This window comes from Ailuropoda melanoleuca, chromosome 12, assembly GCF_002007445.2.
Source record: "Ailuropoda melanoleuca isolate Jingjing chromosome 12, ASM200744v2, whole genome shotgun sequence".
NCBI classification, from domain to species: domain Eukaryota; kingdom Metazoa; phylum Chordata; class Mammalia; order Carnivora; family Ursidae; genus Ailuropoda; species Ailuropoda melanoleuca.
The window spans coordinates 55,281,022-55,305,159 of NC_048229.1; the positions used below are offsets into that span (position 1 = coordinate 55,281,022).

Consider the following 24,138-nt stretch of genomic DNA (forward strand, 5'->3'; position numbering starts at 1 on the left):
GGGCTTGATCCCAGTCTTGTTCAGACCACAGGCATGAGGGAAGGAGCGTGAGTGCCATCCACATCCCCATAGCCAGGCTTGTGCCTGTCATGTTACAGGTCTCCTCAAACCCCAATAGCGGCCCTACATGACAGCCCTATTGCTGTACCTGCTTTACAGAGGAAGAAACTGAGGATCAGAGAGGCCCCCAGCTACTGAGAGGAGGATCTGAGTTAGGTGTGCCTGACTCCAAAGCCTGTGCTCATCCCCATCCCCCAGGGGTCTGCTTCGGTGCGGAGGCCTCTGTAGCTGCTGGACCCCAACTTCCCAGCCCCCAGCAGCAGCCCCGCGTGGGTTCAGCAGCCCCCTCCGTAGGTGGTCACAGGGTGGGGTGAGACAGGAGTGCAGCCCAGTTCCCCATACTAGCCTTTCACAACCCAGCTGATGGTGGTGTGGTGCAGGAAGACCGAGAAAGAGGCCACAGGAAGCGCAACGCGGCCTTGCGGGAGGGCGGGGAGGGGAGGCAGGCCACACCACAGAGCCTGGGACCAGAGGGACGCTCAGACACAGGGCTCCGGCCAGCGTGGGCCAGACTGCCCAAGGATGATGACGCCCAGGGCCCTGGGGGTCCTGCTTCTCTCGCTCCTCCTGCTCTGGGCCTCAGGTAAGCAGCTGTTTTCTCATCCCCTGGGAGCCCCGGGAGCCTGGGAGACCCAGGGCCGGGGACAGGGAAGTGGGTATGGGTGGGGTGTCTAGAGCATGTCCGTCCAAGGAGCCCACCCCGATGGCCTCGGCCCCTTCTCTCCCCTCATCCTCTGAGTTAGTTGTCATCCTGATAAACTGGGATCAGCTCTGGGTCTCGGGTGTCTTGTGCTTCCCACAGAGCACCCCCCCTACTCTGGGCTGTGGCTCCCTGACAGGCCCGTCTCTGGGACACAGGTGGGCCCCGGACACACCCTTATCCAGCTGGCCTCTGAGCTGCTGGGGAGCGGGGTCGGGATGATCCGGAGGCTGAGGCCAGCTGGGGCTTGTACTGTCCTCCCTCATCCCCTTGTCTGGCTCCCTCCACCCTGACTCCACCACCAGCTCCCCTCTCCTTGTCCCAGCAATGGCCCCCCAGTGCCCAGTTTCCCGAGCCAGGAACAAGACTCCCCCCCCACTCCTCCCATAAGCTTTGCACACACACATGCGGTGGTCCTCCAGAACAGTTTGAGGACCCCAGGCCTTGCCCTTGGCTGTCCTCTCTCCTGGGAAAGCCAAGCCCACCCCTGGCCCACCTGGCCAGCTCTCACCTGCCCTCTTTGGGGCCCTGTGATGTCTGCAGGGACTCCCTCAGGCAGAGGGAGTGCTCCCATCTTAGTCGCCTGAGTGCTCCTCCTGTTTGTTCTTGATCCATGAGCATCCTGCACGCCTGCCCAGCAGGGGGTCACATGGCTTTGCGCACATGGATCAACCTCTTTGGGCTTCAAAGAACCTTCTTCTCAAGGTGCCTGAGTGGCTTAGTCCGTTAAGCGTCTGCCTTCCGCTCAGGTCATGATCTCAGGGTCCTGGGATTGAGCCCCATGTCTGGCTCCCTGCTCGGTGGGGAGCCCTCTTCTCCCTCCCCTTCTGCCCCTCCCCCTGCTCATGCTCGCTCTTTCATTCTCTCTCTCTCTCTCTCATGCTCTCTCTCTCTCTCTCAAATAAATAAAATCTTAAACACACACACACACACAAAGAATCTTCTCTTCAAATGTTGAGAGAGTCGGTGAAGTGCAAAGCTCAGTCCCCGGCTCACAAAAGGACAAACGGCGGTGTCGCCTTCCTGGCAGAGCGGGCTGTCCGGCAGCACTTGACAGAGTCGTTGACTCAAGAACCAGTGGTGGCACCGTCCGGTCTCAGCGGGCATCACGGGGACGCTGGGCCCTTTGCAAAAGCCATAACTACACCGGCGGGGACTTCAAGGCTCCCCCGAGGGACTGAGTTTACCCCTGGCGCTGTGGGTGTTTGGGCAAAGTGCCAGCCATTCAAATAGCGTGAGGAGCCTTGAGAGGCTTAGACGTAGAGGTGAGTCTCCTTCTTTGGTGGACCTTTATGGGCCTGCCCATGGATCCGTTCATTCCGTGAACACTGACGGGGACTTCTGTGCGTGCCAGGCTCTGCGCTGAGGAGGCCGTGGCCACGGCAGAGGGGAGCAGGCCCCTCCCTGGTGGTGAGCCGTGGGGAGGGGCAGGTACCGCTCCCTGACTTCCGCCCCCCCGCCCCCCGGTCCCCACTTGAACCTGGATTGAGGTGGTCCCTGGAGGCCAGCTTCTGGGGCAGAGCGGGGTAGGGGAGGGTAGCACAGGTCTTGAGATGGGGACTGGCACCATCCCACCCAGACCCGGGCCAGGCGCTCTCTCTCTTGGCTAAATGCTTCCAGTGTCTTCAGAAAATAATCACAAGAAAAATAGTCATCTTTTCTGTACTTGCCAAAAGCTTCACATATATGACTGTGCTGAAATTTCATGGCAGGCCAGGAGGGAGACTCGGTTAACACCCCCTCCTCTCTCTTTTCCTTTCCCTCTTCTTCCCTCTTCTCTCTCCCTCTTCCTCCTTCATTTAAAAAGCAAACGTGGATCCTATTACATGCATGGTCATCCAGTATTTGCTTCTTCCCATTAAACAGTGTCATGAATATCTTTTTTAAAAAGATTTGTTTGTTTGAGAGAGCGAGCATGCACACATAGGGGGAGGGGCAGAGAGGAGACTCTGAAGCAGACTCCCCAGTGAGCAGAGAGCCCCACTCAGGGCTCGATCCCAGGACCCTGAGATCATGACCTGAGCTGAAACCAAGAGTCAGACGCTTAACCGACTGAGCCACCCAGGCTCCCGTTTACCTACCCCTTTTTAAAAGCTTATACATTTTGACCCAGAAATTCCTAGGATTGTAATGTTTTCTATGAATTCTTAACCCAAGCTGACAAAGGTGTAAGCAGCATTGTTCAAAATAGGGGGAAAAAAAAAAAAGTGACAATCCTAAAAGTCCACCAACAGAGGACCAGTTGAGAAAGTGCAACCCCACCTGGTGAAATAGTGTGCACGTGTACCAGGGAGAGGGACCAGCAGGGGCTGATGTGGAAAGCTCCTCAAGATAGCTTGCCAAGTGATCCCATTCACGGAAATTTTTAAATGATTTACATCAAAATACTTGCCTATGTATAGCAAATTTCCACAAGGTTGTGCAGTGAGCTGTCGCTGGTGGTGAACTCTGGAGTGTGAGCTGGGAGCTGTGGGGACTTTGACTTTTCATTTTGTGTCCTTGTGTATGGTTTAAAAAACTGTGCATGTATTAATTTTGTTGACAGATAGGTAACTATGTAGATACATACATATGTCCAATGTAAATACACGAATATATAAATAGGCTTACGATGAAGTTCTCATCTCCTGGAGTAAATGATACTGGCTCTTTGAACATTTACAATGAACTAGATCTTTTATGTATATGAATGGTCTCTAGTCTTCCCCCAAACTCACAAGGAAGGTATTATTAGTCCCATTTGGCTGATTGAGAAGATGGAGCCTCAGAGAGTTTAAGTAACTTGCCTGAGGTCACACAGCTGGTAAGTGACTCCAAGCTTCCATTCCATCCCCCACACCAGGTGAAAGGGGGACTGAACTAGAAGTCACGAAAGCTGGTCTGTCGTCCTGGAGCTGCCTCCCGCTAGCTGGTGAACTTGCTCAAGTCACTGTGCTCTAGGGGCCCTCAGTTTTCTGTGTTCGCTCCCTACCCCAGGAGGTAGCCTGTGAAGGTCATAATGAGAATGTAGGAGAAAGGCAAACTGAGACAGAATACGCCCATGAGGTCACAGTTACAAGGGCTTTGGAATGTCTGATTTGGAACAACTGTGGAAAGCCCAGCAGACTCCCTGGAGGAGGTAGTAAAGGGTAATAAGACTAATATATGAGTCTTTGAATCTACAGAGCCATTTGTCAAGCCCTTTGTACACACTTGCCCCAAAGCATCCCACTGGCCCTGTGAGGTGGGTTGTTGTATCTCCTTTTGCCTTGGAAACTGAGGCCCCAGGGACAGTGAGTCCAGCTCAAGTACACATAGTTAGTGTGAGTGGATGGAACTGGAATTCTAGCCCACATCCCCAGACCCTGGAGCCTGAGCCTCTTAGCCCCAACCACCTGCCCTTGCTGCCTCCCCACCCAGTCCATTCACACCTTCTGCATCCCTCCTTCAGGTATGGAAAATTCTAGGAGACAAACTGAGAAACCGAGAAACGTCTGCCTGGGGTCCATCAATGAGGGCCAGTATGAATCTTTCCACCTGGGGAACACCGCTGAGTGCTTCACAAAGTGCACTCAGTCTGGGAATGAACCCTGTAATCTGGAAAACTTGCAGAGGTGAGACGGTCTTGTGAGCTACAGCAGGAATCTGGGGCTCCTTCGAGGGTGGCAGGGAGGCTGTTAAGAAGGGACACAGCTCTCAGCCCTATGGCTCCTGAAAACTCTGCTCCCATCTCACCTTTCCACCCTCTTGTTTGTCACCCACATGCCCTCCAATCCATTCACTGAGACCTTTCTAATCCGGGATATGCCGAGATGAAACAGCCCCCATCCCTACCACTGTGGAAGGTCGGACATGGGCCCAAATGATGATGATTCTAGAGTGCGATCATACAAAAGGGTGGACATGGTGCCAAGTTAGCTCAAAGGAAGGAAGCCTGCCAAGGCTTCACAGAGGAGGCAACCCCCGAAAAGGCTTTGAAGACTGCATAGGAGTTTTCTAGTTGGATCCTAGCAATGTTACGGGCTACAGATATCAGAACTTCAGAGAGTATTTGGGGGAGAATGATGGTGCTTTGAAATGTGAAAGGGTGAAGGGCTGGGGGGGTGGGTTGGGTAGGGGATAGGCTAGAAATATAAGCAGGGACCAAAGTGTGAAGGGTCAGGTAAGCAGTACCAATGTGGGAGGGGGCAGAGCAAGGACATATTTTAAACAGAAGAAGAGCATGGTCAATTTTGCATTTGAGAAAGAGTGCTCAGGTTTCAGGGAAGGGTACAGGGATGGTGATGCAGGAGACGTGACCAGGTAGGATGCGACCGCAGTGGTCTGGATAGGGGTGAAGCCTGAACCACCATCATCACCACCAATTGGCACTGTGCATCTGGAAAGGAGGGATGGCTTTGAAATACCATATGATGAAGAATCAATAAGACCAAGAGACCAATAAGTCCAACATGTTCAGAGATATGGGGATGAGGGAGAAGAAGGGATTTCGAATACAACATCTCGAAGAATCAACTCCAAAAATATTTTCACGTCTCTCCCCTCCTCTCCCTTCGAATCAAAGTTGGCCATCATTCTAAGATACTCAGGACAAGTTCATATCTGGCACTCAATGCATGTTTGTTGAAACAAACAAACAAACGAATGAATGAATGAAAAGCCTGTGTTCTCAGGCTCAGGGTTAGGACAGCAATCTGATGGAACGGCATCATTTCAGTGGCCTGGAAACACTGCCATCCCACCCCCCCAAAGCTGTTCCAGTAGCTTCTTCGCTCTGGGAGGCTGTTCTGGGAGCTCCTCTCTGCGCTGCCTTATGGTGGGGATAAGCACTTTGGAAAAAGCAGGGGTCTGGAGTCAGAAGATCTAGATTCTGTTCCCAAATCAGCACTTAACCAAGTTACATCCTTTATCTTCACAACCCCATGAGGTTGGTCTGGGCATTAACCCATCTCAACATACCAATTTGTGGGGAGGGCACAAACATTTCATCCTTAACAGGGGCGATTAAGAATAAAGCTGCCCTGGACATTTTTGTACATGTCTTTTCATGGACATATGCATTTGTTTCTCTCGGATAAATGCCTACAGGTGGCATTGATGTCGCAGGTAGATGTATGATGAATCCTGGCGAACACTGCCAAAGTTTTCCGCGGAGGCTACGTTAGTTGCTCCTCTCACTGGCAACGTGTGAGAGTCCCAGTTCCCCCACATCCTTGCGATGCTTGGTATTATCAGTCGTTTTAATTTTCGCCATTCTGGAAAGGCTGTAGTGGTATCTCATTTCTTTTTATTAGTTCTGATAGCTTTCTGAAGGTACAACTTATGTACTACCGTTCGAGTGACGTACACTGGTAGAATACAGTTGAATGATTTATGGTATGTGATAAAGTCAACGGAACCATTAAGACAATCATTTTAAGAACACTTTCATCAGCCCCAAAGGACCCTCATGCCTGTTTGCACACAATCCCTGTCCACATACCCAGCCACAGTCAACCACTTATCTGCTTTCTGCTCCGTAGACCGGCCTTCTCTGGGTATTTTCTATAAGGGAATCATACAACGTACTGTCTTTTGAGTCTTGTTTCCTTCACTTTCACGTTTTTGAGTTATGTTCATACGTAGCATGTATCAATAGTTTGGTTTTTCTATTACTGAGTAATATTCCCTCGTGTGGTTATACTACATTGCATTTATTCATTCATCGATGGACGGACATTGGATTGTTTCCAGTTTGGTGATTGTGAACAATGCTGCCATGAACATTTGAATTCAAATCTTTGTAGATGTATGTTTTCCTTACTCTTGGGTAAATACCCAGGAACAGAATTGCTGGGATATTTGATATCCTCACTTTATAAAAAACGCCCAAATGTTTCTCCAAGTGTGTCATTTGCTTTTGCATCAGCATGAAAAAGGTCCATAGTTCTATGACTATTTTGCAACATTGTCGGTCTTTCTGGTTGTAGCCATCTGGTGAGTGTCAGTGGTAGCTCACTGTGGTTTTAATTTGTGTTTCACAAATGACCAGTGATGTTGAGTATCTTTTCATGTGCTGATTAGCCGTTTGCATCTTTTCTTCGGCGAAATGACTACACAAATCTTTCCCTCTTCTTTTAAATCGGGTTTTGTCTTCTCATGACTGAGTTTTAAGAATTCTTTTTTTAAAAAGATTTTATTTATTTGTTTGAGAGAGCACAAGCAAGGGGAGGGGCAGAGGGAGAGGGAGAAGCGGACTTCCTGCTAAGGAGGAAGCCTGATGCGGGGCTCGATCCCAGGACACTGAGATCATGACCTGAGCTGAAGGCAGGCGCGTGACTGACTGAGTTTTAAGAATTCTTCATGTAGGGGCGCCTGGGTGGCACAGCGGTTAAGCGTCTGCCTTCGGCTCAGGGCGTGATCCCGGCGTTGTGGGATCGAGGCCCCACGTCAGGCTCCTATGCTATGGGCCTGCTTCTTCCTCTCCCACTCCCCCTGCTTGTGTTCCCTCTCTCACTGGCTGTCTCTATCTCTGTCGAATAAATAAATAAAATCTTAAAAAAAAAAAAAGAATTCTTCATGTGTTCTGGATTCAAGTCTTTTATCAAATGTTGATGTGCAAATATTTTCTCTCAGTGTATAGCATGTCTCAGTGTATAGCATGTCTCTTTGTTTTCCCAATGATGTCTTTTGAAGATCAAAAGCCCTTGATTTTGAGGAAGTCAAATTTAAGTGTGTCTTTGTGTTTGACAGCATATCAAAGAAATGGTCATCCAGCTACAGGTCTTCTGTTTTCTTCTATAAGCATATGTGGTTTTAGCTCTTATAATTAGGTTATACATTTGGACTTAATTTTTTTATACACAGTGTGAGGTAGATGTCTAACTATATCATTATGATTATTATTATTAATTTTTGCATTTGGATATCTAATTATTTCAGCACCATTTATTGAAAAGAATGCTTTCTCCATTTAATTGCCTCTGGGAGGGCATCTCATTGATGGACTAAATGGAAACTCCTGGAATATCTTCTCCTTACCAAGATAATAAACCGGAAACCAAAGTACATCCCTAGGGAGAACTGCAGCGATTAATGCCACCGTAAAGGACTTGAGAGATATGGGGGTGGCAATGCCTATCGTAACTCCATAACTGCCTATCTTAACTCACCAGGAGTCAGGTGGATTTTGGGGAATGCCTGTGGACTATCCTACACTTAATCAGGTGTGCAGTCCACCCGCAGCTGCTGTTCCAGGGGAGTATGTTTCCTCAAACAAACCAACCCAACCCCGGGCAATTGATACGTTCCATGGCTAATGCATTGTTCTCTATACCAATTTTCAAGGGCTACTGGAAATGGTTTACTTTTACCTGGCAGAGCCAATAGTATACTGCCACAGTTTTCTCTGGGCTCTGTCAATTCTCCTGATCTCTGTCATCATTTAGTTCCCAGAGACCTTACTAATCTTAACACTCGACAAAGCATCACTCTGGTCCACTATAGTGGCCACACCACGTGGACTGGATCTGATGAGCAGAAAGCGGCAAGTAGTTAAGATGCCTTAGGAAAACAAATGTGAACTAGAGGATGGGAAATAAACCCCATGAGAGTTCAGGGGCCCTTCATCTCAGGGAATTTTCTGGGCATTCAGAGGTCTAGAGAATATCAAGATATCCCCTCCTTGGTAGAAGGCAAGTTGTTGAACCTCACACCACTTACAGTATAAAAAAAAGGGACAGTGTGGAAAAACACGTATCATGCAAACATGAACCAAAGATATCTGAGTAGCTGTGTTAATATCAGACAAAGAAGATGATGTTTAAACAGGTGTCAACTTTGTCCTTGAAAATTCAACTCTGCATCTATGCTTTAGACTTTCTGAGTACATGTTACATTTCACAACTAAAATAATTTTTTAAAGTGCTCTGAGAACCAAATCAGGAAAGCTTCCCTCAAGAAAGTGAATTGCATTGTTTTGTGAGGCCAAAAACTCTTTATGTGCTTGTATCCATGCATATATAAACGTGTATCTATAGAGAGAGAAATACAATTAAGTACATATACATATAATTATAATTCACTATTATATTTGGAAACAGTGCAAGTCACAATACTTTGGATTTTTAAAAGGTAAATAAAAGCTAGACTCTTTGTGTAGCTTAATCAATGGATTTCAACAATCTCATCCCGCTGTTTCTGGCGGGCTGGTGTTCTAATGGCCCACCCCACCCCAGCACATTTGCACGTATTTGCATGGTTTTCTCTTTGTATGGTACAATATTTTCTCTGCGGTTTCTTTGGGTTTCTTCCCTTGGTAACTGCAACTGTTCAAAAATGATATGAAAATAAAGCTTCCCTTTTGTCTCCCTGGCAAGCCCTCCATAGCTACTCCTTCCCAACAGCCTTGGTCTGGCTGTGTCTGCTTCTCCTTCTCTCCCATTGCTACCTCAGCCCTCACCTGATGAGAATTGCTAAGGAAAGGTAGGCAGCACGTCTTAGGACCCCAGCTTAGGAAAAGGAACTCTTGCCATGGAGAAGTTTCAATACCACAGAGATTGGGGGGTGGAGGGAGTGGGGGGCGGAGTGTTGCTTTTAGCTAATGGCACAGGGACCGTGATAAAGTAAATGGCGATTAACTTTTGTGTTCCGTGTGCTTCCAACACCAGTTCCATTCCCATGAGTCATTTGCCGCGGAGTTCAGCCTTCAAAGGCTGAATTCCCAGCATGCAGTTAGCACTCAGTAAGCGCGAGTTGGCACTCATGCCGCACAATCGTCGTCCCGCAGCTGGAGATACTCAGATGGATGTATAAAGATATATAAGAGCCAATCAGCACACGAAAAGATGCTCGACATCACGAGCCACGAGGGAAATGCGAAGTCACACTGCAGCGAGAAACCACTTCACACTTACTAGGCTGGCTACAATCGCAAACAAAGCAAGACAAAATGAAGAGCGGCAGGCATTGGCATGGATGTGGGGAAATGGGCACCCTCAAACGTGGGTGTTGACGATGTCAGCTGCTGCCGTGGAAGGCACTCCGACAATTCCTTGAGAAGTGAGGCGTCAAGTGACCGTGTGACCCAGCAACGCCACTCCGAAGTACATACCCCAAGGAATTCCAAGCCAGTCTTCAAGCAAAAGCTTGGACTTGAATCCAAGCAGCCCTGTTCACGACAGCCAAAACGCAGACACCACCCAAATGTCCATCAGTGGGTCAATGTATTCACAAAATGTGGTCCAGCCACGCAATGCTTGTGCAACAGAGATGAATCTTGAGAACAGGCTAAATGCAAGAAGCCAGACACAAAGACCAGAGACCGTACAATTCCATTTATATGAAACTTCGAGAATAGGCAGATTCATAGCTCAGTGTTTGCCAGGGACTGGGGGAAGAGGGGAAGGGTGACTGCCTCATGGGGACAGGGCTTCCTTCTGGGGTGATGAGAATGTTCTGGAACTAGATGGTGGTGGTGGTCGCCCAACATGGTGAATGTATTCAATGCCACTGCACTGTTCAGTTTAAAATGGCTAAGAGGGTAAACTTTATGTTGTATATATTTTGTTACAAAAAAAGACAAACACATACTATTCAGAGGGACCACATTCTGGAATCCCCCCGAACCAGCCTAGCTTGCTCCCACTCCAGCCTCTGCAGTGATCCCAGGGTCCTTCCTTTGATATTCTGGGTCACCCCTCCCACCCCAAGAGCCTGATAGTGGCTGCCCGTGGCATCACTTCTCCCGTCATCCAGGCTGGGGACCAGGGGAGTGGGTAACTTGGACTGCAAGACCGGACCTGCCCGCTGATCCCTTTGCAGGTACTGGCTGGATTTCGAGTACCACCTGGTGAAGAGTCGCTCAGACACAGTGAATATGTCTTTTTTGAAGGCTGCTGTCCAGAATGTCAGCACCAACATCTCAGGAGACCTGTTCTTCTCTCTGACGCCCTCCCAGGTGAAGAGATCCCTATCCCTGTTGGCTGGCTCGGGCTCCATTTCCCTCAGGCGTATTTCTCAAAATTCTGAGGGACTCCTGGTCTGTCCTTGGTGCCCACCAAAGCTTATCGCTCACATGTCCCATTTGATAGCTCTCTGCCCCTTTGCTAACAGGTGTAAGTGAGTTGCTTGGATGGCTGGATCCTGGTGACAGATTACCCAGGGCATGAGGCTGGTACAATTCGGAAGACTGCCAAGTTGAGAGTCAGGGGATCTGGGTTCCAGCCCCAGACTTCCCACCCCTCACTAAGGGTCTTCCAGGAAACCCCTTCCCTTCTCTGGGCCCCAGAGCCCTCATCTGTAAGATGAGCTCTAGATTTATACTGGTCTGGATTCAAGTCCCAGCTCTGCCCCTTACCAGCTAATGTGATGTTGGGCTCATGACCGAAATTTTCTAAGCCTCTGTGGCCCCATCTGTAAAATGGTGACAGTATTGCCCACTTTCAAGGTTATGGGAGACAATGCACAGGGAGTTCTGGGTGCAGGGAGGGTGCAGCCTCCCTTGAGGGGTGAAACTGAGGGTGGAAGTTCAGGCAGCAGGCAAGTTGGCTATCATTGATGTCCTTCTAGTTCTGTCTGGAAAAGGGGACGTGTAAGATAGGGCCTTGATAAATGTGACCCAAGCGGTTGAGCCCTCTGCGTGGGGGTACCCCATGGCCCCAGAGATCACCCCATGTCCTTTGACAACGGTCCAGACTGAGAAGGAGAAAGTTGGGTCCCTCGCCTCCAACCCTCAGCTCCTCCTGTTCCAGTGCCCATGGGATGCCTTTGAGGCAGGACCCGGTGGGACCCGCTGCAGCCCCAGTGGACCAGTGAGGTCAAGAATGAACAAATCACCAATGAAATTTGTTTTACTATTTTAACCATTCTTCCCTTTTACAAAATTTGCTGTTGGCCAGGGGTGGAAATCACATTCCGTGTGAAGTTTTGTATTTTCTGCCTCTTCTCTTGCGTTCTCTCTTCCTGGGGACTTTATTCTTCCCAGTTATTCCCAGGTCAGAACCCAGACACGATGACCCCAAAGCCCTGTGTAAGCACAGGGACTGTCAGGACGCTGGCCTAACGTGCACCAGAGCCGACCCTCCCTCACACTTGCAGACTGAACTTCACAGCCCACTTTGCACTTGACCCTGACGTGTGGTCACGCAGGCACCTCGTTAGCCCCATTCTCTGTTGTGGGAAAACGGAAGGTCCATGAGCGCTGTGGTTTGTCGGTGGGCTCACAGCCTGGACAGAGCCGAGCTAGCAGTGTGCCCCCAGGTATCCTGCCTCTCAGAGTGATGCCCTCAGGTGCTGCCCCTCCACCCAGTGCCCCAGTTTCCCCTCCCAAGTGGGGGAATGGCAAGAACCCTGCGTGAGGGGTTGGAACCCTGGGGTAGAGAGGGGAGCTCTGGGGTCTGTGGTTCCAGGTTCCGGGGCAGGTGACGGAGGATGAGCACGCGTACCCCGACAGAGTCCGACTGCCCAGGAGCCTCTTTGAATCCCTGCAGAGCAACAGGTCGGAGGTCTTGCTGGCTGTCACCATCCTGGACATCGGTCCAGGGAATCTTTTCAAGGTGAGGAGAGGCCTGGAGGAGGCTCGGGGCAGCTCAGCGGGTCAACGCTTGGTTCACCAGGGACCTGCGTCCCAGCTTGCTTTCTTTGGAGTCTTCGCTGTGGGTCCCAGTGGGGATGGAGGAGGTGTGAGCCTGTGGAGTGTTCTAAAGCAGCCCGAGGTCAGCCCAGACTTCTGTCTCTGGAGTCTGTGCACCGCACACTCGCACTGGTCACACACACTCAGGTGTCTGCATCCCACACACCAGTGTCCTTGGACTTGTACGTGTATCCCAAGCGTTCATGTCCCCTTGTGTGTCCTTGTGCATGGACAAACATGCCTATTCTTTCACAGTCCTGGCGTACATGCAATTGTGCATGTTCCTGGGTGACTGTGTCCACACAAGCAAGCGTACCTGTGTTCTTGCAAACGTGTCCCAGGCACGCATCCTCACACGTGTGTAGTCCAGTCACGTGTAGATGCGGTGCACCATGAGGGCTGGTGGGCGCACTCGCTGCCTTCAAGTTGGGGCTGATCTTTCTTCCAGCCCTGCGCTCCGCCAGCTAAGAGGGCACAGGGGCTCTGGGGCTAGCAATGGAGAGCTGCTAGGTGCATGGCTTTGAGACCAGTTGGCTGGGGTGTAGGGGCCATTGCGATCCAGCCCGGGCAGGAGACTGCAGGGGACAGCAGGAAGAAGGTTACCCATGACCCCTTGGTCCCCTGGTCCCCTAGCCACAGACTTTACTCTCCAGGCAAGGGCCATGGATCCCGGGGATTCCCAGGAGCCCCCAACAGGGCTGGGTTGGGACAGCCCTTTCTTTTTTTTTTTTTTTTTTAAGATTTTTTATTTATTTATTAGACAGAGATAGAGACAGCCCAGCGAGAGAGGGAACACAAGCAGGGGGAGTGGGAGAGGAAGAAGCAGGCTCATAGCTGAGGAGACTGACGTGGGGCTCGATCCCATAACGCCGGGATCACGCCCTGAGCTGAAGGCAGACGCTTAACCGCTGTGCCACCCAGGCGCCCCGGGACAGCCCTTTCTGAAGCCCAGCCCCTCAACTCCCTCCACAGGGCCCCCAGCTCAGCCGGAAGGACGGCAGCCACGTGTTGAACAATCGCCTGGTGGGCTTGAGTTTGGGCAGTATACCTGTCAGCAGGCTGGCTGAGCCTCTGGAGATCACCTTCTCGCACCAGCACCTACCCCCCGTGAGCCCCTTGGCCCGGGCCTGGCAGCTGCTAAGGGGCAGACAGGAGGGTGGTCCCCCACAAGCATATGGGCAGACAGGCATAGGACTCTGCACCTCCCAGCCTTTCACATCCACCTGCGGAAGCCATCAAGACCATACACACGAGTGGGCCCAGGGACACGTGCCACCTGCGTACGAATGTCCCCTTGACCTCCAGACACCCTCTCACTCATGCTTACAGAGGTGCACCGAGGACCTGGCAAACCCACAAGCGCGCACACGGGATCACACACCTGCCCACATACATGCTCCCCCAAAGGTACACACTTTTGTGTGTGCCAGACAAGCTACCCTCCCCCCCACAGCCCCACACCATGTCCACACCTCTCACATGCTGATCCATACACACCAAATGTTGCATTTCACGTTCCTGCGTGATCCATGGGGTGAGCCTTGCTTTCTACCCAAGCACACTCGGGGCGGGGTGGGGCACACTGACCCCTCCCTTGCCCTCCCCCACTCTCCTCTCCTCCCTCCCAACTTGCCCCTGCCTCCACCCTGACTCCCACTCTCTGGTTTCAGAACATGGCCCTCAACTGTGTGTTCTGGGATGCGACTAAAGGTAGGCAGGGAGGGTGTGGGCTCCTTTGGGGGGGCAGAACTCTACTGGCGGGGGCCCCTCCCCTCTCTTCCTTCCTCTCTGGTCCCCTCCACTCCCCCATATTCCCATACACTCTCCTATGTTCCCCTCCCTTCCTCTCCATGGTCAACAGGAGACTGGTCTTCCGCCGGCTGCTCCACGGAGCTCAGAGCCAAGAGGACTGTGTGTCTCTGTGACCATCTGACCTTCTTCGCTTTGCTGCTGGTAATGGCCCACCCACCCTGATCCTAGCAGTTCTGGAGCCACTGGGGCTTCCTGGCAGGGGCCAGGGCCTTTGGGATGTGTGGGACCTGGCTCCCAACTGATGGGGTCCCGGTTCGGGGGGGTCACCCACAGAAGCCGATCTTGGACCAGGACACCGTGAAGTCCCTCATTCGCATTTCCCAGGCTGGCTGTGGAGCCTCTATGATTTTCCTGGCCTTTACCATTGTCCTCTATGCTGCCCTAAGGTGGGTGATTCCCCCCGCCCCCTCATCTCCCTCTTGTCCTCAAGGGTGGGAACAAGACAGGCTAGAAAGCCCCTTGCTTGTGCAGCATTTTACTGATATCCTCCCCAAACCTTACTTTCCTCATCTATAAAATGAGGTTGAGGGTTGAAATGTGTCAGAGCTATTTCAGTTGGAAGCGGCAGAAACTCAAGTCACTTAACACAAGTTAACACAAGAAACTCAAGTCACTTAAACACAATGGGAAATATGTGGTTCACAGAACGGTGCCCACTTCAGGTATGGTTGGATCCAGGGGCTCAAAAGTTGTCCCCAGGACTTGCTGTCCCTCGGCTTCTCCCAGCTTTGCTTTCTCCTTTGTCAGCCATGTCAAGCGGCGTCTTCATACTCAGGGGACTTGGGGAGCCCCAGGCTTGCCCCACAGCTTCTTAGCTGCCTAGGCAGTGAATTTTCTTTTTTTTTTTTTTTTTAAAGATTTTTTTATTTATTTATTTGACAGAGATAGAGACAGCCAGCGAGAGAGGGAACACAAGCAGGGGAGTGGGAGAGGAAGAAGCAGGCTCACAGCAGAGGAGCCCGATGTGGGGCTTGATCCCATAACGCCAGGATCACGCCCTGAGCCGAAGGCAGACGCCTAACCGCTGTGCCACCCAGGCGCCCCGAACCTAGGCAGTGAATTTTCTGAATGAAATTCCAACACTGAAGACTTTTTCTTTTAACATTTTATTTTGAAATAATTATAGACTAGCAGGAAATTACAAGAATACCGTATAGAGTCGCCTGGTTCCTTTATCCAGCTTTTCCCGGTGATAACATTTTCTGTAACTGTAGTATCATATCAAAACCAGGAAATTGACATCAGTGCAGTGCTAGGAACTAGAATACAGCTTCCATAATTTTTTACAGGCATTTGCGTGTGTGTGTGTGTGTGTGTGTGTGTGTGTGTGTGGTTCCAAGCAATTTTATCCCATGTATGCCAGAGCTGAGTTTTGCTCTGGTCTAACTTGGATCATGTGCCCATGACTGAACAGGCCACTGTGGTCAAGGGATGGATTCCACTGATTGGCCGGGCCAGGTCATGTGCCTGCTTTCGGGTGTGAGCGAACAAAAGGCCAACCTCCCCCAAACATCAGGGTTGCAAGCGGGAAAGGGTGTTCCTCGGGGAGACCAGGTCTGTTTCCAGGAGGAGGAGCGGTGCAGGATAGGCAGAGATCAGCGTGGCCCATGCAGGCTCTCCGGGTGCCGGCCAGGGCTGAGGGACCCACAGGGACTGCCAGCTGGAAGGACCCCGTGAGAGCAGCGCATGCCCCAGGCCGCCCTGGGCCCCAGCCTTCCAACCCGTGGCTGTACTGAGCAGCCCTGGGATATCCGCCTCCATCTGGGGCCCTCCCACCGCAGTTTTCCACGTGCCTCTTTGCCTCTGTCACCATTCGGCCTTGGGCTGCAGCCGCCTCTAGCTTCACCCCCTCCATGTCAGACTAAAGCGTGAGTGTGAACAGTGCCACCCCTGCCCCCGACCAAGCCTAGGCCTGGACCACAGCCCCACATCCCGCAAGCTGAGCATGACCCAGCCGGCTGCACTGCTGGGGCTCGTGAGCCGGGCTTGGAGTGCCAGGAGGACTCGTCACTGACTGTCAAGGGTGGGACCTGGCATCTCAGGTGAGATCGACATGAGTCCTCATGCTCCCATCTAGGCACCCTGGGCTTCCATCCCTCCAGTGAGAGCCCTCGGGCCCTGATCTGCTAGGAATTCAGAGAGGGAGCTCCACAGAGAGGGAGTGAGTCCCCATCCCTCTCTGGGCCTCACTCTCCCTACTCCGTCCTTTCCTCTTGCCTCTGTGCCCCATAGGTCAGTCCAGTCACTCAACAAATGCACGCAAAGCCCCCTGTTGCCTCTTGTGCTAGCCCTCGGTCACAGCCAGAGGGTCACGGCCAGAGGGGAGGGGGCTACCCTGCGCTGCAGTAAACTTCCAAATCAGCCTGGGCTAAGTGGCATTCAGACACAGCTTCCATGGAAGGAAATGCCCGGGAAAATTTTGAAGGAAGAGTAGAAAAAGGCATTGAGAGCAGAGGGAAGAGCAGAGACAAAGTCTGGGAGGGGTGGAGAAGCAGAATGTATTCAGGGAATTGCCAAGTGTGCGGTCTGGCTCCAGCATGGAGCGGAGGGCTGAGGCCAGCAGGGCGTGGACCCCCCAGGGCCCTGTGGGCCAGGACAGAGCTCCTGCACCCGAGCTGAGGGCGCTCACCCTCTGGCTGCTGGCAGGGGCGGACCAGAAGAGGTGGGCTGGGGAGGCCGGGGTGCAGGTCGTCCCCGAGAGGAGCTCGGCCTGGCCCCTTGCCGCCCCTCACTGGCCCTTCTCACGGCAGGTTCTACCGGTTGAGGTTCAAGTCCGAAGATGCCCCCAAGATCCACGTGGCCCTGAGCGTGAGCTTGTTTCTCCTGAACCTCACCTTCTTCGTCAACGTGGGGCACGGCCCTGAGCTGCGGGATGCCGCCTGCCGGGCCCGGGGGGGCGTCTTTCACTACTTCCTCCTCTGCACCTTCACCTGGATGGGCCTGGAAGCCTTCCACCTCTACCTGCTGGTCATCAAGGTCTTCAACACCTACTTTGGCCACTACTTCCTGAAGCTGAGCCTCGTGGGCTGGGGTAGGTGCCGCCTGGGCTGGCGGAGAGCATGGCTGGCCGTGTGGGGGCGGGAGGGACAACTGTCTGGGGGGGAGAGGTGTCTCCCTCTCTGACAGGCTCAGGGCTTGAGGGACGGGCAGCTGGAGGGGATTTTGGAGGAGAACGTGCCAAGGGAGCCCCAGCGATGCCATACCTCGTCCCGCTGTGTCCAGGCCTGCCTGCCCTAATCGTCTTTGGCACCGGGAGCGCGGGCAGCTATGGCCGCTACACCATCCGCGACCAGAGGAACGTCACCACGCTGGAGCTGTGAGTGCCGGCTGGGCGAGCAGGGGCGCCATCAGGCCCCTGGCTGCACAGATCTGGGCCGGTGGGATGTGGGGAGAGGAGGGAATCCTGGGAAGAGAGAGTAGGTCAAGGCAAAGGATCCTCCACCTAGCTCATGGTCTGGAGGGGAAACTGAGGACCAGAAGGAGAAAGTGCAATGAGACAAGGCGTCTGAAAAGGGAGAGAGCGAGCCGAGGCAGGATGCCTTGCTCTAGCCTGGGCCACCAGCAGCCCATAGGGCACTTTTGGGCAAATTTAAAAAGATACCCCCATCCCCCCACTCTGCCAACCTGCCATGCCAGGGGCTCAGCCTGGATTTCAGCCCCACCCGCCCCCTCAGCCAGCTGCCCTTGCTCAGGACACAGCCTGCCCAACGTTGATGGCAGGCCTGGTTTTAGCTAGGCTCTGCCTCTGAATTGCTATGTGGGCTAGCCCGGCCCCTCCCAGGGCCTCAGTCTCCTCATCTGTACAATGGGGGGGAGGTGATAGACATACTCTTTCAGGCCTTTCACCCTGCAGTGCAGGAAGCATGAGCTGAGCTTCTCCCAGGGTGCCTGGCTGGGTCCATGGCTCTGCGCTGACAGAGGCTGGTGGGGTCTGGGTCCTGTCCCTAGGGCCCCAAGTGCAGGGGCCACAGGGACTGGGGAGGTAACATACGTGCATGTGGTGGCCCTGGTGGGGACTGCAGTAGACAGGCAGTCACACACCCACCTAATGTCCCTTGGGAGGGCATCCACAGACCTGCCAGGTGCATGCTTCATTAAGAAAATCAGAGGGGCACCTGGGTGGCTCAGTGGTTAAGCATCTAACTTTGGCTCAGGTCATGACCCCAGGGTCCTCCCTGCTCAGCAGGGGCTCTGCTTCTCCCTCTGCCTCTCAGTTCCCCCACCTCCCAGCCCCCACCCACCACCCCACCTCCCACCACTCATGCTTGCTCGCTCACTCTCTCTCAAATAAATAAATAAAAACGTAAAAAAAAAGAGAGAAAGCAGAAATCTGGAAGCTTATCCCAACCACTTTGTAAAGGGTGGTCATTAATTCAATTGTTTTACAACATAATGTGGGGACCGGTGATGGGTAGTAAGGAGGGCACGTGTTGCATGGTGCACAGGGTGTTATACGCAACTAATGAATCATCGAACTTTACATCAGAAACCGGGGATGTACTGTATGGTGACTAACATAATATAATAAAAAATCATTAAAAAAATAATAATGTGGGGTAAACAAAGCATATCTTTGCAGTTAAATTGACCCCTTTGCCCTCGCTGGTCTAAAGAAATGGTAGATTGGAGCCTCGTGACAGCCCCTTCCCAGAAGAATGGGGGGTTGGTGGGTGGCAGTGGGGGGAAGGGGTCTTTCTGGTCATAGAAGGTCGGTTGGGGAGACTGCCTGGGGCTTGCCGGGCAGGGGCACGTCTCCAGCCCCAGCGGCCGTCTGCCTCCTCCAGGTGCTGGTTCCGGGAGAAGACGGCGGCCTCTGCACTCTACACCACCGTCCACGGGTACTTCCTTGTCACCTTCCTCTTCAGTGCCGTGGTCCTGGGCCTGGTGGCCTGGAAGATCTTCACTCTGCCGAGTGCCACAGCAAGCAGGGAGCAAGGACCGAGCTGGAAGGGGTTCCTCACGGTGCTGGGCCTCTCGAGCCTGGTGGGTGTGACCTGGTGGCTGGCCATCCTCATGCCCCTGGGCCTGTCCACCATCTATGTCTTCACACTGTTCAACTCCCTGCAAGGTGAGGCTCCTGGGCCAGGGAGGTGATGGGTTGCCTTATGTCTGCGGGGGTGTTTCGGGGGTATGGGGAGGGGGTGGATGGCAAGAAACAGGATTCCACTCAGGCTGGCTCAAATCAAGCGTACTGACTTCAAAGATCCAGGGCTGTCCCAAGGACCACAAGATGGGAAGGCTGGCTGACCTCTTGGGAGCTGGTACCAGCCACCCAAACCAAAGCAGAGACTTTCTCTATTTTTTCCTCTGGAGCTGCGTGTAGTCTCTCACCTTCTTCTCTCTGTGGAAACTCCCTCCTTCTCTCTGCTGGCCCCTTCCTACCCAGGCTCCCAAATGGTTTCTTCTACCCCATGTGACCTTCCCTGGCTAGGGCGGGTAAGTCAGCCCGGTCCATGTTCTTAGGAGAATCAAGGATCGGATCAGTCCATCTTGGGCAAGGTGTCCATCTCTGGTCCAATCAGCTGTGACCAGGAGCGCAGGGCCACGTGACATGATGGCCACATGATGTGGACAGTCTGTAAGGAGTTGTGGTGGCAGAAGGATGTGATTAGGGGAGGAAATGATCGACATGTGTGCTCCCTGCCCCCGCAAGGTCCTTCCTCTGATATCCCAGCAGAGGGGCAGGTGCCCAAGGTGTGGGTGACGGCTCGCCCTTCCTCTTCATTCCTCACACCGTGTCATACACACTGCTTTCCGAAACATCACAGCCTGACTAAGAGAAACCGCTGAGAAGGCAGTGACGAGGTGTGCTTTGACTTTGGGTCAAAGTCTCACAGCCAGTGGGTGGGGGCCCACAAAAACAGGGCTGGCTCCCAGGGCCTCGTGAGGCTGGGTGGCATTGTGGTTTGGTAGCCCTGGGGATAAGCAGACCTGGACCAGAACCGTCGTTCCACTTACAACCTCAGTAAGTCGCTCAGCCCCTCTGATCATCTTTAATGCTGGGGCAATGCTGGTATTTTGCTCATCAGATTTCGTGATGAGCAACCGAGCTAATGCTTGTGGGGGACATAGATTGTCCCCCGGGGAAGAATCATGAGTCCACGTCTGGAACATCCCAGGGATGGGGAGGGATGTGCCTTGAAACTAGACTGTGTCATTATTCTTCCAGAGGCCACCCTTAATATTTAAGCCTGAACACTTCACTCTACTGAGTTATCTCAGCTGAGTTGAGCACCTCGGTCCGTCTCTCTTCCTCCCAAACGCAATGGTCCTTAGTACACTTGAACTGCCCTTGAACGCATCTCAGTAGTTTTATGGTTGTTTCAAGTTTTAGTTGTAAATTCCTTTTAAGCCCACACAGCGTTGACTTTTCTATCGATTTCTGTGCTTACTATAATTTTTACATCTCCAACCTTCCCGATTCTTCCGGCCAGCGTGCGCCCCATAATAACCCTTAGTGGAGCTCGGCGGAGGCAATGCTGGCTGGCGGGAATGCCTGAAAATGCCTTTATGTTGCTCTTTCCTTTCTGTGATAGGTACAGGTCTATGTGATGTCAAGGCCTCCATGTTTCATTTCCAAGATTACTATTTGGTCCTTCTTTAGGCGTTGGTTTCATTTTTGCCCGATGTTTCCATCAGTTCTTAAACTTTCACAATGGAGCTCTCCGTTCTCTGCTCAGCCGGCCACCCGGCTGCCCAGCCCCCGGGGGTCCGCACCCAGGCTCACGGAGGCCCTCTCCCTCCCGACAGGCGTCTTCATCTTCTGCTGGTTTGCCACGCTCTACTTCCCCAGCCGGAGCGCCGTGTCCTCCTCTTCTGGCACCGGCCGAGCCGACCAGATCCACACCACGTCTCATGAATAGAAGGCCTCCGTGGGGTCTGGCTGGGAGCAAGCCCCACATTCTGGACTCAGTTCTGACTTCCCGTGTGACCGCAGGCTGCTCCCTGTCTCCTTCTGGGCTTCAGGACAATGTGCCTAGGGAGGGAGGAGATGGGGACCAGGTGGGACCTGCCTGGCCTCAAAGGTTCCATCCAGATACTTTGATGGGTCTTAAAGTCCACAAATCCAGGATAGCAGGTGTCTACGGTTCCGATACCCCTAAGACCCCTGCCAGCACAGAGCAGTGCTCCTGCCCCACCCCTACCTCCACCGAAGACCCCTGCCGGCACCGCCCCCTCTCCCCACCCCCACCTCCTGCCTTCATAGCAAAGCAGCTGATCTCTGCCATTGTCCACCTTCTGGTCTCAGTAACAGGAGAGTCTGCTGCTAGTGCTGCCCCTTGAAGGAGCCTGGCCTCTCTTCTTCCTCCCCCTTGCCACTGCCCTCCTCCACCCACACCCTCTGGCTGCCTGTCCCCATCCCGTCAGGCACTGGGGCAGTTGTGGACTAGAGCTTTGGGCCTATCTTCACAGATGAGGCCCCGCCGTTCAGGGGGCTGCCAACCCTCTAGCTGTTGGGGGACACCGAATTTCAGAGAATGCCGCTTATTCAGTCGTGGGTGCGGTACCACAAGGAGGCCCTCTCCCTACTCTGACAGCCCCGTGTGTGGCCCGACCTCTGATCTGCCGTCACCGTCACCGTGCGCTGGAGGGCAAATGGTCCAGAGCTCTGCACACAGGAGGGCCAAGGGGCAAGGCAGGGAAGCAGCGGGTGGGGCTGAGCAGAGAGAAGGCAAGCTTTTCCCCCAGGATCCGAGGTCCATTCCGGCAGGCACGTGGGCCTCACTCACCAGTTCAGCCCAGCCCGAACCTGACTCGGTTCAGACCCGGAGTAAATATCTGCTGGCTGAATAGACGGATGTGTGAGCTGGGCCGGACAGGGTTCTGAGCCAGGGGAGTGTCTCCGGCCAGACCCAGCTTGGGTATGTGTCACCTCCAGTGGCTGGGCCTCCGTTTCGCACCTTCCAGCTGGTCTCCTCAGTAGGAAACAAAGAGGCAGAGATAAGAGAGTGAATTAATAGACAAACCAACACAAAGAAAAAGAGTGGAGGGAACAGAAAGAGAGCAGCCCCTTGGCCGGCCCCACCTCACACCATCATGCCCCAACTCTAGTCTTAAGTTCCCAACCACTGGGGCCTCTCACCTTCTCTACTCAACCCCCCTTCCCAACGTGCTTTGCCAAGGCCAAGCACCTGCTGGAGGTGAGAAGCCGCTATTACCTGACCGTCCGCCACAGCCCCTGGGGCGTCAGGCCACCTCCTGCTCCCCGGTGCCCATGCCCATGGATGCCCTCTTCTCCCTCCTCCCACCCAGCAAAAGTATGAAAGACAGGAAGGCAGAGGCACTTGGTTTATGCAAGTCGCTGTGTTCCTGGAAGAGAATTCTAGTGTGCAGACAGTTGCGACAGCGGAGCCACGTCATATCAAGTTTTGCAGACAAGCTTGGTGGGTTTGAGGACTTAGTTTTACAGACATCTATTTCCCACGCTGGAGGGCTGGGCTCCCTCACCCCAAAGTCTCAGAGTTTCTGAGCACAAACCTGTGTGCTCGACAGCTGCTTCCGTGTGGGACGGGCCTGGGTTCAAATCCTGGCTCTGCTACTCAGGGGCTTTGTGATGCTGGGCATGTCACCTCCCCTCTCTGAGCCTCAGTGTCACCCTCCATAAAATGGGGAACATCGAGTTCTTGCCTCGACCTGTGAGCATGAAGTGAGGTGACGAAAGTAAAGCCCCTGAGAGTGACGCAGCAGGAATTAGGGAGCCCCGCAGCTTGAAGAAAGAGCAGGCGGTACCTTTGTGTGAAACATAAGCCTTTGAGACCTGTGTGCAACATGGGAGGGGGATGAAGGGCTCAGCTCCCTTCCAGATTCCTTCTACAGCCCTGCCAAGTGGGCCGGCCCTGTGCGGGAGGAGGAAATGGAGACCCAGAGAGGTCCAGCAACCTGCCCAAGGCTACACGGCCAGCGGGGCTGACGCAGAGCTGGGCCTCTCTGGGCTGTCCATGCTGCCTCCCAGAGCATCGCCTGGGTTCCAGAATTATTGCCTCAGCCCCGATCCCTGAGTCTCCAGGGAAACATTGGGATCCAGCTTTCCCAGTTGGATGCGGGGGCAACGAAACCATAGCCACCGAATGGACTGGGTTTCCTGGTGCTGATGGAGAGGGAAGTTGGGGAGATGTGGTTAATGGTGGGCCAGACGGGGCCAGAGGGGCTGGGGTCCCTCATAACCTGGGGTCCCTGTAAAAGTGGCTCCAAGTGCCAAGGTGAGCACATGCTAAGGACAGGCGGAGCTCTGGCAAAAATGCACCCCAAGGCCCAGTGCAGATGGAGGGGGCTCCACTGTCACCACAGACCACAGTAGCAATCTAGGAGGTGGGCAGCACCAGGCTGAAAGGCAGGAACTCTGAGGTCACCCTGTCTGGACCACATTCTTCCTCTGTAACTTGCATTGGGCCAGTTCCTCGCCTACTGAGCCCCATAGCAGTAACTGCCCCCACAGAATGGATGAAGGCTTCAGGGAGATCCTGGTTGAGAGGGTGCCCCAGGTCTGGACCCCCAGCCCAGCGTGATGGTGACTGAGCCACAGCTTTGCTCCGGGCTGCTGTGGCCATCTGCAAGGAGGGCCTCCTGCCATGCCTCCCTGCCTGGTTCTTTCTGCTCCACCCCACCTTCTTCATTCCTTGTATTTTTCATTACGTTTTAACAAATGTACAGGACATAAGAGGACTGACTGGCTCTGTGTTCCCAGATAGATAACTTAATATCAAAAGACAACAATTCTTCCCAAATTAACCAATGAATACAAAGCAGTTCCAATAAAGATTTCCGATGATTTTTTTAAGACTTCCTCAAAAGGTACTCTAACATTCATGTGGAGGCATATCAGCCTCAAATAGCTAAGTCAACCTTAATGAAAGAGGGAGTAGAAAGAAGATTGGACCTGCGGATATAAAGATATTACAAGGCCATAGTGGTAAATGCAACATGGGGTCTGTGCAGGGATAGGCATGGAGACCAGTGGAACAGAACAAAGGGCTCG

At 53.1% G+C, this 24,138-nt stretch overlaps 1 protein-coding gene across 2 annotated transcripts; it reads left to right on the top strand.

Moving 5' to 3' along the window:
• Nucleotides 1-479: 479 nt before the first annotated feature.
• Nucleotides 480-23,940, top strand: ADGRG3 (adhesion G protein-coupled receptor G3). 2 transcript variants are annotated; one of them, XM_011220467.3, is made up of 12 exons: nucleotides 481-643; nucleotides 4,191-4,353; nucleotides 10,541-10,676; nucleotides 12,127-12,273; nucleotides 13,323-13,457; nucleotides 14,021-14,060; nucleotides 14,212-14,303; nucleotides 14,436-14,548; nucleotides 16,913-17,193; nucleotides 17,385-17,478; nucleotides 18,947-19,230; nucleotides 20,913-23,940. In XM_011220467.3, exons 1-12 carry the CDS (start codon nucleotides 583-585, stop codon nucleotides 21,023-21,025), a joined length of 1,659 nt encoding a protein of 552 aa, XP_011218769.2. In that variant the 5' UTR covers nucleotides 481-582; the 3' UTR covers nucleotides 21,026-23,940. The 2 variants fall into 2 exon arrangements, with proteins under 2 accessions (XP_034493924.1, XP_011218769.2); XM_034638033.1 differs by lacking the exon at nucleotides 13,323-13,457 and having other exon boundaries at nucleotides 480-643.
• The last annotated feature ends 198 nt before the right edge of the window (nucleotides 23,941-24,138 follow it).